Below are 17,643 nucleotides of genomic sequence, written 5' to 3' on the forward strand. Positions count from 1 at the left end.
ACTGAACAGTTATAGTGAACAAGTAGCTGAGCATACATAAACAGAATGGTAACAGAGCATAAACACACAGTAAGGATAATACTGCCTAACACTAACCCAGTACTTGCGGAATTTTCCTCAATGTCCATGCGCTTGAATGTTCTTGAGCAAGCGTTAACGTTGGGGTGCACCCTAAGTATTGCGTAATACTATTTGTAATCCAAAGAAGGTGAAACCTTTATCCTGCAGCTTTCATATAGGTCCCAAAGTGTCACTGGAACGGTGCAATTTAATGTGACATGGTGAAGCCGCACTTACAATTCCTTGGATACTTGGGCGGACTCTTGGCGTTCTCTCCCTGATTCACCGGTCCACAGGTCCACTCAGAACTGGACCGCACAGTCACATGATTCCCGGTGCCGACACTACAAGTGTCTCCTTGGGGCTGATGTCCGTCTTCCCTGTGAGCCGCAAATTCCTTTCTGGCTCCACAGGGGTTCTCTCCTGAAGTCCTCAGCAGCACGAGACAGCACCCGTCTCTCCACTTCCTGCTTTGCACCGGAACTCCTCCCCTGCCAGGGAGAGTGTGATGCAGTAAGTTAATATCTTCATGCAGCCTCAAATCTGCAATTACAGTTCGCTATCAATTCAGGATGGCTGGCACTCACTATCCAGTACTGTATGGATTAGGAAAAAAAGTATAAAAAAAACTTGTTGTAACATTAATATAAAACAATTATATTTATTAAATTACCCCATGAAATTTAATAAATATAATTGTTTTATATAAATGTTACGAGTTTTTTATACTTTTTTCCTAATCCATACAGTACTGGATAGTGAGTGTCAGCCCATTCATTATTCATTCACGAATTGATTATTTTGACTCTGGGTATGTCTAGAGGTGTGTGCACCTATTCCATGCCGGGGTGTAGTTGAGCCACTGGATACGTATATTTTACAGTTCGCTATCACCCTCCTGAGGGTCCTACTAAGTCTCAAAATTGATATTATTTGAACTTTGAAAGGTAAAACATATATAAACCTTTCTATACTGAACAACTCCATTGTAACTTTATATGTACTTTGTCGCCATCTACTGACAGAAGAGAGAGATTGCAGGAATAATACACTTTGCATTCAATAGCATTGGTGAATTATGCCTACACCCTTAGACTAGTCTATGAACGCCGGACCTGTGCACATGGACATATATAGGTTGGGTCCTGCTCCACACATAAAAAAAACTGACGGATGTGCACCCAGTCATAAGTGAGGGGAGGTTTCATCATCATTTAGCGGCCTCTCACACTTTTATCTGCGGCATCAGACTTGTTCTTGGACTTCCCTAAAAAAGGTGACACAGACTGTGACTGTAGTGACTACAGCGGCCCTGCCACTAAACTTGCAGTGTGATGTACTTTATTACAGATCAACTATACAGGCAGCGTAGATTTGTATGTTTCTATGCTAGATCATGCACTGATGCGCTACTTTTACAGTCATGCCAAAGTCACAACGATATGAATACTTAAGCTGCTTAATTTGGCTATTTCTTTGCAATTGTACCATTCAACGGCTACTTGGCACAAGTTCCTTGTGATACAACAGAAGTTAATGGCGGACAAGGCAATCACACAAATGACAAAAGTTGCCTTAAGTGTGGGAATTCGCATTCTGTCTGCAGCCTACACCATCATTTAGCCTGGGTCTTTGAAGTATCTTGTATCGGTGGTCAGAGTGGTATCAGAGTGAGGTGTAAAAATACAGGTATGGGTGCCTGGAGCAGGTATCAGTATTGGGTATACTGGTCAGTTATCAAGACCAAGTATCAGGGTCACGGTCAGATATGAAGGACAGATATCTATGATGGTGGGTACCTGTGTCAGGTATCAAGGTCAAATATTGGAGTCAGGTATCAATGTCGGGCATCTGACAGGTATCAAGTTGGGTATAAATAGTTTGTATCTGTGTCTGGTACCAAGGTCAAATATCAGATTCAGGATCAGGTATAAATATTGGGTATCTGTGTCAGTTATCAAGGTCAAATAGAGTCATATCAAGGTCTAATATCAGATTCAGGCTCAAATATCAATGCTATCAATGTTGAATATCTGTTTTAGGTATCAAGGTCAAATATTAGATTCAGGGTCAGGTATCAATGTTGGGTATCTGTATCTGGTATCATGTTCTAATATCAGATTAAAGTTCAGGAATCAGTGACAGGTATCTGTATCAGGTATCAATGTATAATATCAGATGCAGGTATCAATGTCGGGTATCTATATCAGATATCAAGGTGAAATATCAGATTCAAGGTCAGGTATCAATGTTGGGTATCTATATCAGATATCAAGGTGAAATATCAGATTCAAGGTCAGGTATCAATGTTAGGTATCTGTATCAGATATTGAGGTCTAATATCAGATTCAAGGTCAAGTATCAATGTTGGGTATCTATATCAGGTATTAATGTCTAATATCAGATTCATGGTCAGGTATCAACGTTGGGTATCTGTTTCAAGTATCAAGGTCTAATATCAGATTCAGGTTCAGGTATCAATGTTGGGTATCTGCTTCATGTATCAAGGTCAAACATCATATTTATAGTCAGGTATCGATGCCTTGTTTTCTGTATGGTGGCATGAATATCAAACTTATCTGAAGATTACATGTGATCAGTTTTTTGAAACTGGGACCTGAAGTTTGAGCATGGGTATTAAACACTCATGATCACCTTATTTGGATGCATATTTTCTAAAGCTTACCTAGCCTGTCAACAATCTCTGCATTAGTCAATAGTATAATGAGAGTACATGAGCAATAACACTATTTCTGGCCACTAAACCGCAGGGGCAACACGTGAGGTGCACGGTGGGCCGATGAGGGGCCAAATAACAACACAGTTCATCGGTTTACTCACGGTTAGCAGAAAGCCTCCCTGGGCTGGCAGCACAGTGTTGAGGAAGACAGCACGAAATCCTCCGGGGCACTCTCTGTGGTAGGGAAGCACCAGACTAGATGGAGGTTGAGGTGCCCTTGGTGGCAGTGGTGTTTAGGGTGCTTGTGGCGGCTGGGTCCCTTGGTGTTATTTGTCGTGACGCCAGTACCGTTAATGGTGGTACAACCAGTGGTAAGAATGAAGTAGACAGTGGTAGGATACAACTCACAACTTTTACTGATGTTGGTTCCAGTTGCGGCATATACATCCAGACAGAATACAGTCTTTTGAAAATTAGAGGAATTCTGTTGATCCACTGTTAATAGGTTTGGCTGGGTTTAGTTTAGCTTGAAGGTTCTGTATCAGTAGTTCTGGTAGGTGACTTTGCTTCAGGTCCCTAGTAAACCAGAGTTATTTGGTGAGGTTGCCTGTAATACTTATTTGGTATGCTTAGTCCTTTTGTTTCTGTATCTTCCAAGCCCTTGAACATGTAACTAGTCTGCATTCTTCAATGTATGTGGAGGCTGCTGGTAGCTAGATTGTCCTCCACCATGTGCAAAGGTGCCCATTAAGCCTTTAGTAATGGCTGTTATCACCGATGTCTCTCTTTAGCTTGGTTAACTTCTTCCAGGGACGAAAACGCTATCCTCTGGTTATAGGATTTAGGATCTAAGAAGGTCCCAGAAGGAAAACGCTCTCCTGCGCCTCATACCTTGGCTCTACCTCATTTCTGTAGCTGGCTTCACCCACTAATCTGTGGTGTGTAGCCTCAGTTTAACAAACTGCTCTGCTCCTCTCATCTCCTCACTGTTCTCTACCTCAACTAAGCTGCTCCACCCCAGAATCTCTCCCACTAGGCCTGACCTAAGTAGATATATGTGACCTAGGCGCTATCCCCATCTAGTGGTGGGATGTATAAATTACACCAGACCAGCCTATGAACAGGGATACAACAGGTGTTGCAATACAAAATGACATGCAGTATGATTATGCAGTTTCACAGTAATTTTGCAGTTCCCACGTGTCCTGAGTGGGACGCTGCACATGCTGAAAATCTAGTTTGAAGATCTCTGAGACATGGTGGGTGGAGATGAGCTGCCATCCACTGCACACAGAAACTGGAGAAGTTGCTTCCTAAGCTTCTCTTGCTCACTCAGAAGTATGCCCCAAGATGATGAAGGACATTACAGAGAGGTAATGACCTGTTTTGGTTGTGAATTTAGCACTTGTGTCTCTCTTTGAGTCCCGTCTCATTCATTGCTGCTGCTCACTCCTCGCCACCTCCCTCTCCATAGACTTGTATTGACATATGTATTATGATCCTCTTGTGGAGCTGGTTTGTCTTGAGACAAAATACAGGCATTTTTCAAAGTAAAAAGCAATTAGTGGGGGTGGGGGCAGTAAACAGCTGACAACATGAGAACCAGACATTTCTCACTGATAGATCGTATTACAAAGTTTCTTGTGGTCGCTTGTACTATTGATTTATGCAATGTTGTATGAAAGTTCAATGACTTTTTGAGCTAGGACAACCCAGGAAAGGTGTGCATGTTTTTCCTTACATGCTAAAAAAAACATCTTGAGACCCTATTTTCATGGACAGAGTAAAGAGGTGTCAAGAGTTATTGTCGGGTGTCGGGGTATAGTATCAGGGGATCAGAGTATAGGGTAGTATAGGTAGTAAAGAACTTTCAATGTTATTTTGATGTGTGACTCTGGTACTTGAGGATATCTTAATATGGAAACTATACTCTCATACCTGGAGATTGTCTTGAAGTGGTGTACATTTTGTCAGCCAGGTCAACCCAGGAAAAGTGTGCTATTGTTTCAAAGGGTTTTCCAGCATGAGAAAAAGCTAGACCCTACCTAAGGTTTTCATGGACAATGCAACAGGATGCCCCACGCCTCAGATCAGGATGAGGCAACATGAACATGAAGGTCCAAATCCTCACCAAGAAGAATGTAGTGCATTGTGAAGGGGATTGTCCCAACAAAAATATGTAAGGACAAAATCTGTAACATATCAAATCTGGGTCTCACCGCCAAGGCAATCATCTACAAAGCAAATTAACCTTCAGTTGGGTCTCAAACTCATCTGAGTATTAACCTAATGTTTTCCGTGTCCAAAACTTTTATGCAAAATTACATTCCAACAAATATTAAAACTGATCTATCAGGTTTGAAGACAGGTTTGAAGACAGAATCAGCATGTTCACTGTGACAATGCGAATACTGCATGCAGGGCAATTCCCTCATACACATCTGCTGTATTTATTGCAATCTGCAGCCAAGGCAGAATATAGACTGCTGTAAATAGTAACCTGTATTCTGCTGAGGGTTCGCTGCTATACAATGAGAGGAATGCAAAAGCTATCATTCTCTCACTGCACCATGTGCCATCTATAATACTGCTACTTTCTTACGGACCTAAAGGCTCCTGCTACCTTTACACCTCCGCAGCTACGCCCTTGCCAGCAGCGTGCTCCACAGGGCAGTCACTTCTTCCTGTTTCCTGGTAGGGATTGAGCAATGATCTCCTGCATGGTTTTAAAAACTAGAGATAAATATAACAATGAAGAACATCTAGTCCGATGACGTGGACTCGAAAACACGGATATCAGTTCTGCAGAGCTCTGCCAGGAGTCAGTAATACTAGGAGCCAAGGGAGGATTATTATACGTATTATCATTGCAGGGTGTTTTCCATAATAAATTACAACAAATGGCAGAGTTTAAAAGGAACATGTCGTCAAATCTATTGTTTAACCCTTTCACAACACAGCGATTTTTGTTTTTCACTCCCTGCCTTGTTTTTTGCAGGACAAGTTGTACTTTTTAATGGCACTATTTAATTTTGCATACAATGTAGTCAGAAGCTGAAAAAAAATTCCAAATGAGGTGCAATTGGAAAAAAAAAAACACACACACAATTCCGCCACAGTTTTACAGGTTTCGTTTTATGGTGTTCCCAGTGCAGGAGAACTGACCTGTAACCTTCGTTCTCTGGGTCAGTACAATTATAACGAAACCACATTTAAATAGTTTTTCTTGTGTTTCAATGCTTTAAAAAAATAAAAACTTTGGGACAAAAAAAAGTATTTTTTTTCTTTTCTTTGCCATATTCTGACCCCCATAATTTTTTTTAGATTTAAGTTAGTGAGAGAGCTCAGTTTATTTTGCGGGGTGATCTGTAGTTTTCACGATACCATTTTGGGATGTGTATGATATTTTTGATGAAGTGATGAAAAAAACGGCAACTTGCCCATCTTGATTTTTCCGTAATATTTAAAAAAAAAAAATCTTTATTTTTTAAACTTTTTTAAGCCCCCCCCTAGGGGACCTGCACATGCAATCTTCAGATTACTTCTCACAAACACTACTGTGATTAATTACAGTACTGTAAGGGACATTCAGTATATTCCTATTTAGCACTGCCACCTACAGGCGTCCATAAGAACATACCTGTGATAGGCCTGGTAGCCTCCAGCAGGTTCCAGTCTATCACCACCAATGAACAGCTTCCTCTATCTCAGCACGGGGAAGCCGTTAGGGCCGTGGGAGCTCAGTGGGAGTAGAGTGGATTGTATGAGAAATCTGGTCAATAAATGGGCCTGCTGGACAGATGACCCGTATTATCCACCTATTCCCTCTATCTTAATAGTTTTCCTGTAATGTGAGACTTATGATATAAGCATAAATAAAAGTTGTATAAATCAATATAAAAAATTTCTACAAAGATCACAAAAAGTTGCAGGACTTAAAACAAATAGCACAACAGTCAGAAAACATAAGTAACTAAGGTCTCCTCTGCAATTCAATGGTTAAAAGTGTGATTTTACTTGGGCAAGCCTTAGATATTAGAACCGGACAGGGGCACATCTGCCATGAGGTGAGTTGAGTTTCTCTCCTCAGGTGACACCACCTAGTGGGAAGGGAGGGTACAGCACCAGCACTGACCTAATTTGAAATATAAATCCAACACAAGGTGTGCGGCTTTGCAGAGGGATGCATGTCCTGGTCCTGCCTTTGTGAGTGCAGATGAGGACCCATGTAAAGATGTAGAGGAGGGGGCAGTGCCGCACTGGTTTGTTTGTTAAATACAGCAAGTGCCAGGAGGGCAACCATCTATGTATCTATCATGTATATAGGGACCTCCCACTTCTCTCCTTCAATGGCATATGCCTCTCAAGACCCCAGAAAAGCTGGGTAACAACACTTAGAGAGGTAAAGTCTCCTGATGGCTCCCTAGTTTCCAGCAAAAGGAAGGATCGGGCATGCTGAATTTCAACTGCCAGATCCTTTTGTTCTCAGGGAGATAAGTCACTGCCAGAAGTCTGCAACTGGAACAACTTAGTGAAAAAACAAACCTTTACCGCTCCACGTGTTGTTACCCAGCTTTCCCAGAGTCCCGAGAGGTAGCATTATAGAAGGGGTCATGTATCACTGCACAAGTGAGCAGATTTGGCATTAGTCTGGGAAAGCTTGGTGACACTTGTAGATAGTTATGAGAGCTCTAATTGTGGTCATATTCGTTGTTACTCAGCTTTTTCAGAAACAGATATAAGAAAGAAAATATTTAGCATCACTTTCAACAGGTTGACGATACATCTAGAATGGGATTTTTAACAAGCACTTACAGAATTGCTAGGTATTTGCTAGATTAGGAGCTCCCTCTAGTGGTTGAATGCACTCACATTATAACACCACTCACCACTAGATGGCAATATTAAAGATAAAGATTAGGGATGAGCAAATCAACTTCGGATGAAACATCCAAAGTCGATTCGCATAAAACTTTGTTCTAATACTGTGCGGAGCAGGAGCTCGAAGTATTGGCTCCGATGAGCCGAAGTTATTGCTTTGCGAAGTCTCGCGAGACTTTGCGTAATAACTTCATAAATTAATTTCTACTGTAAAAAAACATTTCCCGTTTGGTTCCAAGTGGTACCTTGGAAACTAAACCGAATTCGGGAAATGTTTTTTACAGTACAAATAAATTTATGAAGTTATTATGCGAAGTCTCGCAAGACTTCGCGAAGCTATAACTTCGGCTCATCGGAGCCAATACTGTACAGAGCTCCTGCTCCGTACAGTATTAGAACGAAGTTTTAATGCGAATCGACTTTGGATGTTTCATCCGAAGTCGATTCGCTCATCCCTAATAAAGATTATGAGGCAGGTTAAAGAAAAAGCTTCTATGTCTGCACTGAGCTTTATTTGAAGGGGACCAAAACCCTGAAAAAAACATAAACCATACAAATACATTTAATCTACAGTCCCTGTCCTTAGTCCCCACAGCGACTTTCTCTCCCACTCCCCTGAAAGCTATCATCAGCCTCCCTGCCTTGCTCATTCCACGCCAGTTGATTTAATTTCACTCCATTTACCCACTAAGACAGAGCTCAGCAGTGCAGAGAAGTGGTGAAGGACCTGAGTGATGTCACCATGGGGGTGGAGCTCCTGTGCTGTATGTGAAAGTTTAGTGATTCCCTTTGTAAGTTGTCAAGTACTAGGAGTTGTAGTTCTTTCTTTATACTCACTCCCTGTAATGTCCTCTGATAGCCCATAATGACACCCTAGAAAACCTGGACCCTAGAAAAATCCCTCTCCATATGATGGCGGCCACTGATGCCCCACAATAATAGTTTGGACTTGCTGGGACTTGTAGTTCTGTCCTCTAATATCCCTCTCCAGGAAATGTCCACTGATCCCCGATAATAGCAGTCTGGACATGCTAGGAGTTGTAGTTCTATCCTCTTATACCACTCTACTATAATGTCTACTGATGCCCCATAATAACAGTCTGGGCATGCTAGGAGTTGTAGTTCTGTCCTTTTTTTTTTTTTAAGACTATGCATCCAGACTCTTCATCTCCAGCGGCACCTGACAACGGTCCATTTTTAAGCATCTTCAGCGGTTGCCACTGTATGACATCCATCTGAATCAGCCATTTAAAGTATATGTCATGTGTATACGTTAAACGTAGGACAAAAACATGATGTCAACACAGCCTTACACGCTTGAGTAATAATGAATATCACTAGAGAGGAAGATGAGGAGATTCCTTCCAACAAAATACTGTATGCACACTCTCTGTATAGACAAAAGTTATCCACACTAAACCCTGCACCCTGCTCCAACACCTCCTGGCTTATGCGTACACGCATGAGAGGGGGAGAAGGCGGGGTATGGACATGGCTACAGCTTGAGAGAACAATGCAATGCTTTTCTAGTTTATTTTTCATGGTCTGCAATTGTGATATCTGACAAAGCAACAGCAAGGACACATAAGAAGATTGTGTTACATTTTGTTGGTTGTTCTTTTTTTGGATTCTGGCTTTAAATCCCCTTTGATGACTCCATTGCATTATAGGACTGTGACTAAGCTTTTAGGGAAAATCTAATGAAAAACATTTTCAAGCAGCGCCCACTAGGTGGAGCTCAATGCAAAGAGATAGCTTCCATTTGAGTCACTGTATAAGCTCCTGTGCTCCCCCTAGTGGTGGCCGCAGGCAGACAGTTTTATAATACACAGTATGAGGATAGACATAGATCTGTATGGGAAATACATTGAGAAATATGGTGTTCGGAGCGTCATATTTCTGAAGCACCTGTTCCACTTTTGGATAAAGTGGGTGTGGTGGGGGCGGGGGGGCGATGGTGGCACTTTTCTTTCCTTACATTTTTAAAATATCTTCCAGTTAATAAAGAGCAATGATAAATTCCTCATTAATCGGGGGCCTTACACTTTTCGCTCCATGTTGCCTTGGATTGATTGTCGCACGTGCACTGGATGGGGCAGGGAGGGACCATACTAAGCTTTGCTATGGACCCTATAAGATATTTGTACACCCCGTTCCTATGATAATAACATCTAATGATTTTTTTCTCAATCCGCAGGGTCTTTATAAACTCTCATTGAAGTGAAGACAATGGCAGCCTCACAGGTGATATCGGAGATTATACAGATCAGTTTGATCTGGATTACATTGACTGCACCAAGTCGCGGTAAATTCTCTGTTCTTCATGTAATGCTTCTGAATTTAAAGGGTTTCACGTTTAAGTAAAGTTTTTTTTCAGTGTATATTGAAATCTTCATAAAATTTCTAACATATTTTGTGTTACAGTTCGCCTTTTTAAGATCCCTGCTTGTTGTCAGTGAACAGGAGCATTCTTGTTTACATCCAGAGAACTAATACTTCTCACAGATGACAGTTGTGTTAACATTGTATCAAGTCTGAACACATAGACCCCCAACATGAACCTCTGTCCTTTGCTGATGATTTGCAACAATGTAGCAGTGCCGTTAAGGCTCTGTTCACATCTGCACAGATTTTTGCAGTTTTTGACACTGTTTTTCCCCTCGAAATGACAGGCACCAAGAAAGAACCCAAGAGACCCTTCTGTTGACATAGACCACCTTGCTGGCCTGGATTTCGTTTTGTGCCGTGCTTCTTAAAGGGGTTGTCTCATCTGAGACATTGGTGACATATCACTAGGATATGCCTTAAAAGTCAGATAGCTGCAGATCCCACCTCTGGGATTCACACCTATCTCCAGAAGGGAACACCCAAAAGTGAGCAGAGAGCAGCTGTGCACATGCGGCTGCCCCCAATTAATTTCTATGGGACTCCAGAAAATAGGCAAGCACGCTCACTCACTATTTTAGGAACTCCCACAGAAATAAATGCAGAGCATGCTGTGTATGCGCGACGCACCCTTCCCCACTTTCCGCAGCCGATTTTAGAGATAAGTGCAGGTCCCAGAGGTGGGACCCGCACCTATCTGACTTTCATGGTTTATCCTAGTGACATTTCATCAAAGTCCCAGATGACACAACCCCTTTAATAATTTTGGCGCATGATATACCAGCATATTATTTTGTATTAAATAGGAGCTGTCATATCTGACATGTCTGGTTCTGTAACTACTTGCATCCCCCAATGTAATAACAATTCTGGAGCATCTATTCTCGTGACTCTATGTTCTGCCATTTCTTTATTATTCCTGCTATAATTTCTGAATGAATTGGCAGCAGTTTGCAATGAAGGTCCAGATGGGTGTTACCAGCTGTAGTGTGTCCCTGCACAATCTTACACTGACAGCACTGTTTGGATAGTTTAAGACTGCAGGGACACCCGCCCCCTCCCCCCCAGCTGGTAACACCCATCTGTACCCTTACTGCAGACTGCTGGAAATGCATTCATAAACTTCTAGTGGGAATAATAATGGAAAGGCACAACATAGAGTCATAAGAATAGATGCTCCAGAATTGTTATTACATGGGAAATGCAAGTAGTTACTAACACAGACATGTCAGGAGATGAGAAAGGTCCACTGGTGGTTTTACTATGTAGTAATTGTCCTCATGGCATAAAACCAGTGTCATTTGGCACTTGTAACAGCACCCTAAATTTGGGAGGTGACTGGAGCTACTGTACTTGCTAACTTTGCATGCACATATGATGATGGATGCCTTATGTCAGGGATGCCTAACCTGCAGCTCTCCAGCTGTTGCAAAACTACAATTCCCAGCATGCCCGGACAGCCTACAGCTATCAGCCTACAGCTGGGCATGGTGGGAGTTGTAGTCTTACAACAGCTGGAGGGCCGAAGGTTGGGTATCCCTGCCTTATGTGATGCACAAATGTCCTGTGGCTCTCACTTGCAGGGTGTTAGAACATGCTGGGAGTTGTAGTTTTGCAACAACTGGAGAGCCATAGATTGCAGACCACTGAACTAAAGTAATGATGATCATCTGTATGAGGAATTACATCAGTTTATGGATACATGGGACTTAGATATTGATGATTTATCCTCAGGAAAGGTTTTCAGTATCAGATCTGTGGCGGGTCTGACTCCTGGCATGCCATCGATCACAGGCTCTATTCACTGGTGTCTGGCACCGACGCATTTTAGTTCAGCGCCCATTCACTTGAATGAGATCTAAGCTGCAGTACCCCAGCACGGCCACTACACAGTGCACGGAGCTGTCTGCTTCCAGCGATGGTGGCTCCCCACAGCTGATCGGCGGGGGTGCTGGGAGACAGACTGCCACCAATCTGATATGGATGACCTACCCTGAGGACAGGCCATCAATATCTAAGTTCTGGAAAACCCCTTTAATTACTTTGTATTTCCTTTATTTACAGCTCAAGACATACCAAAGATTACCAATTTGGACTGTCTGAATGATTTTGATAAGAAAATGGTTTGTTTTTGGGAAGTGATGAATGGAGACACCAACTGCAGTTCCGATTTCCAATTAAAATACACAGATTTCATGGAAACGTAAGTCACTAAAGCGCTGATGGATTATAAATGAGTCCAATAAGAACCGACTCTCTAATGTAGGGATAGTGTTGAAAAAAAATATATATACACTGCTCAAAAAAATAACACTTAAACAACACATTGTAACTCCAAGTCAATCACACTTCTGTGAAATCAAACTGTCCACTTAGGAAGCAACACTGAGTGACAATCAATTTCACATGCTGTTGTGCAAATGGGATAGACAACAGGTGGAAATTATAGGCAATTAGCAAGAAACCCCCAATAAAGGAGTGGTTCTGCAGGTGGTGACCACAGACCACTTCTCAGTTCCTATGCTTCCTGGCTGATGTTTTGGTCACTTTTGAATGCTGGCGGTGCTTTCACTCTAGTGGTAGCATGAGACAGAGTCTACAACCCACACAAGTGGCTCAGGTAGTGCAGCTTATCCAGGATGGCACATCAATGTGAGCTGTGGCAAGAAGGTTTGCTGTGTCTGTCAGCGTAGTGTCCAGAGCATGGAGGCGCTACCAGGAGACAGGCCAGTACATCAGGAGACGTGGAGGAGGCCGTAGGAAGGCAACAACCCAGCATCAGGACCGCTACCTCCGCCTTTGTGAAAGGAGGAACAGGAGGAGCACTGCCAGAGCCCTGCAAAATGACCTCCTGCAGGCCACAAATGTGCATGTGTCTTCTCAAACGGTCAGAAACAGACTCCATGAGGGTGATATGAGGGCCCGACGTCCACAGGTGGGGGTTGTGCTTACAGCCCAACACCGTGCAGGACGTTTGGCATTTGCCAGAGAACACCAAGATTGGCAAATTCGCCACTGGCGCCCTGTGCTCTTCACAGATGAAAGCAGATTCACACTGAGCACATGTGACAGACGTGACAGAGTCTGGAGACGCCGTGGAGAACGTTCTGCTGCCTGCAACATCCTCCAGCATGACCGGTTTGGCATTGGGTCAGTAATGGTGTGGGGTGGCATTTCTTTGGAGGGCCGCACAGCCCTCCATGTGCTCGCCAGAGGTAGCCTGACTGCCATTAGGTACCGAGATGAGATCCTCAGACCCCTTGTGAGACCATATGCTGGTGCGGTTGGCCCTGGGTTCCTCCTAATGCAAGACAATGCTAGACCTCATGTGGCTGGAGTGTGTCAGCAGTTCCTGCAAGATGAAGGCATTGATGCTATGGACTGGCCCGCCCATTCCCCAGACCTGAATCCAATTGAGCACATCTGGGACATCATGTCTCGCTCTATCCACCAACGTCACGTTGCACCACAGACTGTCCAGGAGTTGGCAGATGCTTTAGTCCAGGTCTGGGAGGAGATCCCTCAGGAGACCGTCCGCCACCTCATCAGGAGCATGCAAAGGCGTTGTAGGGAGGTCACACAGGCACGTGGAGGCCACACACACTACTGAGCCTCATTTTGACTTGTTTTAAGGACATTACATCAAAGTTGGATCAGCCTGTAGTGTGTTTTTCCACTTTAATTTTGAGTGTGACTCCAAATCCAGACCTCCATGGGTTGAAAAATTTGATTTCCATTTTTTAATTTTTGTGTGATTTTGTTGTCGGCACATTCAACTATGTAAAGAACAAAGTATTTCAGAAGAATATTTAATTAACTCAGATCTAGGATGTGTTATTTTTGTGTTCCCTTTATTTTTTTGAGCAGTGTATATTTGTGAAAGTTTTTTTTTTTTTTTTGCAGAACTGAGTATTGCCGGGATATAAATAATGAATACAATGGGAACACCCGATTGCCCGACAAATGTATCTGCAACATCAAAGTGACTGCCTTCATAGCAGAGGAAAACTATCACATAGAAGTTTTATCACAGGGGCAAAGTGTGGGCAACACAACAGTACGTGTTTTCTCCACTGGTAAGACATTTCCAGCTAAACTTGCACCCAACTTCTGAGGATCCTAGAAAAAAAAATCGCTAAAAAAGTGCATAGCAGGGTGGTTGCCACCTTTTCAGGGGTTGTATGCTCTCAAAAAAACATAGAAAACCTCTATTATGGAATTTTGAGCTCACAAAAGGGGGTGTGGGGGGGGGGGGGGGGTTCAGAACCCTCACCTATTAGCCAGAGCGGTGACAAAGGGCGCCTCTTGTTCTGGAGGACCCAGCATGTCAGTTGAATGGAATACTTTCTCTCACCTGTGGTGGCAATAAAATAAATAACATGGCTGCCACCCTATTAGTAAACAAAGAACCTGTCCTAATCACACAGCAGGACAAGTTACTTCACAACACTGAACTAAAGAGCTGCCTCGTCCTCCTCTCTGCTCTGCTTGTCAGGGATCCTGAATACAGCTGATAAGATCTTCAGCTAAATCCCTGTAGGAATGGAGTTCATGAGGAGACATGAAGTACAGAGAGTAGGTGGGGGTAATGAGCAGCAGCTCTTGTATGCAGTCTCCATCACCACAGTCTGTCCTCTCTGTACTTGATGTCTCTTCTTGAACTCTATTCCTACAGAGATTCAGCTGAAGATCTTATCATCTGTATTCAGGACCATAAGCCCTGACAAGCAGAGCAGATAGGAGAATAAGGCTGATCTTTACCTCAGTGTTGTGAAGTAAATTGTCCTCCTGTGTGATTAGGACAGGTTCTGTGTGTACTAATAGGACGGCGGCCATTTTGATTCCCCTGATGATTGCTGCCCAGACAAAACTAGCCATTATAACTAATGAAAGGTGTTTGGGAACATATTTATAATAGAGTAATATTTAAGTATTTTCATTTTCTTAATTCTCGGACAACCCCTGTAACAAAGAGAGATGCTGCAGACTGACCGTCCGGGTCAGCCCCAAACAGCCTTAAAAGGGTTGTCTCATCACAGACAATGGGGGGCATATTGCTAGGAAATGAACCCATTGTCTTATAGGTGCGGGTCCCACAGATCCGTTCTTGTTATAGGTGCACTTCCCAGAGGTGGGACCCACACCTATCAGACAATGGTGACATATCCTAGCGATATGCCCCCGTTGTCTGAGATGAGACAACCCTTTAAGCAGCTGGCATCATATTGTAAAACATGCAAGCTGCAGAAGACACCGACCAAAATTAATACCAAAAACTAATTATAAAAATGATTTTTAGCCCATACATACAATCCATTATAAAAGTGATCCAAAGGTATCCATAGCCATTAAGGCTTTGCTTACTAACAACCTACCAGCGTTTAACATTTTATACCTATTTTGTGCATATGTGATATACAGTGCCTTGAAAAAGAATTCATACCCCTTGAACATTTATACACTTTCTTAAATTACACCCACAAATTTAAATTGTATTTTATTGGACTTTATATGATAGACCAACACAAAGTCTGTGTGAAGGGAAAAGAAAATGATCCATGGTTTTCAAAATTTTATTTGATTAATCAATAATTATCTTGACAGTTTGGGAAAGTTCAAAGGGTACTTGATAGAATACTTTTTCAAGGCAATGTATATCACATATGCACAAGATAGGTATCAAATGTTAAATGCTGGGGCCCCTCTGATCACTATTATTAGGACCCAAGTCTCTGTACTTCCTTTCTAACATGTCTGCATTCAGAAGAGGTAATTTACAGTACATGTCAATGCTTCAGAGATTTTAAAGAGGACCTTTCACCGATTCTTACCCTATGAACTAAGTATACATACATGTGGAGCGGCGCCCGGGGATCTCACTGCACTTACTATTATCCCCGGGCGCCGCTCCGTTCTCCTGCTATGTCCTCCGGTATCTCCGTTCCCTAAGTTATGGTAGGCGGAGTCTGCCCTAGCGCTGGCCAATCGCATTGCAGAGCTCACAGCCTGGGAGAAAATAACCTCCCAGGCTGTGAGCTCTGCGCTGCGATTGGCCAGCGCTAGGGCAGACTCCGCCTACCATAACTTAGGGACTGGTATCTCCGCCTACTATAACTTAGTGAGCGGAGATACCGGAGGGCATAGCAGGAGAACGGAGCGGCGCCCGGGGATAATAGTAAGTGCAGTGAGATCCCCGGGCGCCGCTCTACATATCTGTATAGTTAGTTCATAGGGTAAGAATCGGTGAAAGGTCCTCTTTAAGGGCCTCTTTTGATATTATAGAAGTTTTCCTGCAGCCAATAGGATCAGTTCCAATAATTATACTGTGGAATCGCTATGTAAGCGACCTCCTGATATAGTCTCGTGGGCTCCTGTAAGGTGACGAGGTCCTGCACTGACACGGCTCTGCCTTTCCTCACCCTTCCTCTCATCTAACCAGTTTGTCCAGTTCCTCTGTCACAGATCAGTTTTTTTTTTTACTGGAATCCACCAATGTTTATTGTTTTTTTTTCACAGTTAAACCGAAACCTCCATCAGACTTATGGGTGAACCTGACAGACCCAGAAAATGGGGTCGCACATTGGAAAAGCAATTATGAATCCTCCTTCATTGCAGGAATGCTGTCCTTTCATATCCAGTTCATCTCCAAGGAGGATGACAAAACGGTAAATGGCAGTAGTCTTCTACCCTGCTTGCTTTCAGTGAACGGAAACATTCTTGGAGGCTGGAAACATGCAGCCTTAGGCCTCATGCACACAACCGTTGTTTGGGTCCGCATCCGAGCCGCCGTTTTGGCAGCTCGGATGCGTACCCATTCCCTTCTGTCCGCATCGGTGGCTCTGTTAAAAAAATATAACATGTCCTATTCTTGTCCGCGCTTTGCGGACAAGAATAGGCATTCATATTGCCGGCGCCCGTTCCGTTCATCAAATTGCGGAAGCCAACACGGGCAGCTTCAGTTTTTTGCAGATCCGTGTGCATGAGGCCTTAAGGGCATGTTCACACCTTATTAATGTGAATTTTGGTCTTCTGCGCAAAATCCACCTAAAAATTAAAATAAGTGCCCACTGATTTAAAGAGGAATCCGTGCACACAGAACTGAATACTGTGTAGCAGACGGGTCAGTTCTTGAAGCAGGTTGAAGGGTTTAATCCACACATGGATCCTGCAGCAACTACTCTAAGGCCTCATGCACACGACTGCAAAGAGACAAGAATAGAAAAGGTTATATTTTTTTTGCGGACCACAGAACGGAGCAACGGATGCGGACAGCACACAGAGTGCTGTCCGCATCTTTTGCGGCTCCATTGATGTAAATGGGTGGGCATCCAAACCACAAAAACTGTGGCTCGGATGCGGATCAAAACAACGGTTGTGTGCATGAGGCCTAAGGGCTCATGCACACGACCGTGACGTTTTTTGCGGTCCGCAAATTGCGTATCCGCAAAAAACAGATGTAGCCGTGTGCCTTCCGCAATTTGCGGAACGGAACAGGAGGCCTATTCTTGTCTGCAAAACGGACAAGATAAGGACCGGTCTCATAATTTTTGCAGGGTCACAGAACGGAGCAACGGATGCGGACCCATTGAAATGAATGGTTCCGTATACAGAATCAAAATACAGTCCGTATACGGAAC

The 17,643-nt window shown here is 43.2% G+C and overlaps 1 protein-coding gene across 4 annotated transcripts in view; it reads left to right on the forward strand.

Annotated features, from left to right (window-relative positions):
• IL4R (interleukin 4 receptor) overlaps positions 1 to 17,643 on the forward strand; it is a 37,929-nt gene that overhangs the window by 3,516 nt on the left and 16,770 nt on the right. For all 4 annotated transcript variants that reach the window (XR_005780630.1, XM_040441602.1, XM_040441605.1 and 1 more), the window contains 4 exons: positions 9,819 to 9,926; positions 12,071 to 12,209; positions 13,910 to 14,082; positions 16,523 to 16,671. Coding sequence is in view for 3 of the 4 variants with exons in the window: in XM_040441602.1 (XP_040297536.1) it covers positions 9,851 to 9,926; positions 12,071 to 12,209; positions 13,910 to 14,082; positions 16,523 to 16,671 (537 nt within the window). In the remaining variant the exon portion in view is untranslated. The remainder of the gene's footprint in view (positions 1 to 9,818; positions 9,927 to 12,070; positions 12,210 to 13,909; positions 14,083 to 16,522; positions 16,672 to 17,643) is intronic.

The sequence above is a fragment of the Bufo bufo genome, chromosome 7, assembly GCF_905171765.1.
Source record: "Bufo bufo chromosome 7, aBufBuf1.1, whole genome shotgun sequence".
Classification (NCBI taxonomy): domain Eukaryota; kingdom Metazoa; phylum Chordata; class Amphibia; order Anura; family Bufonidae; genus Bufo; species Bufo bufo.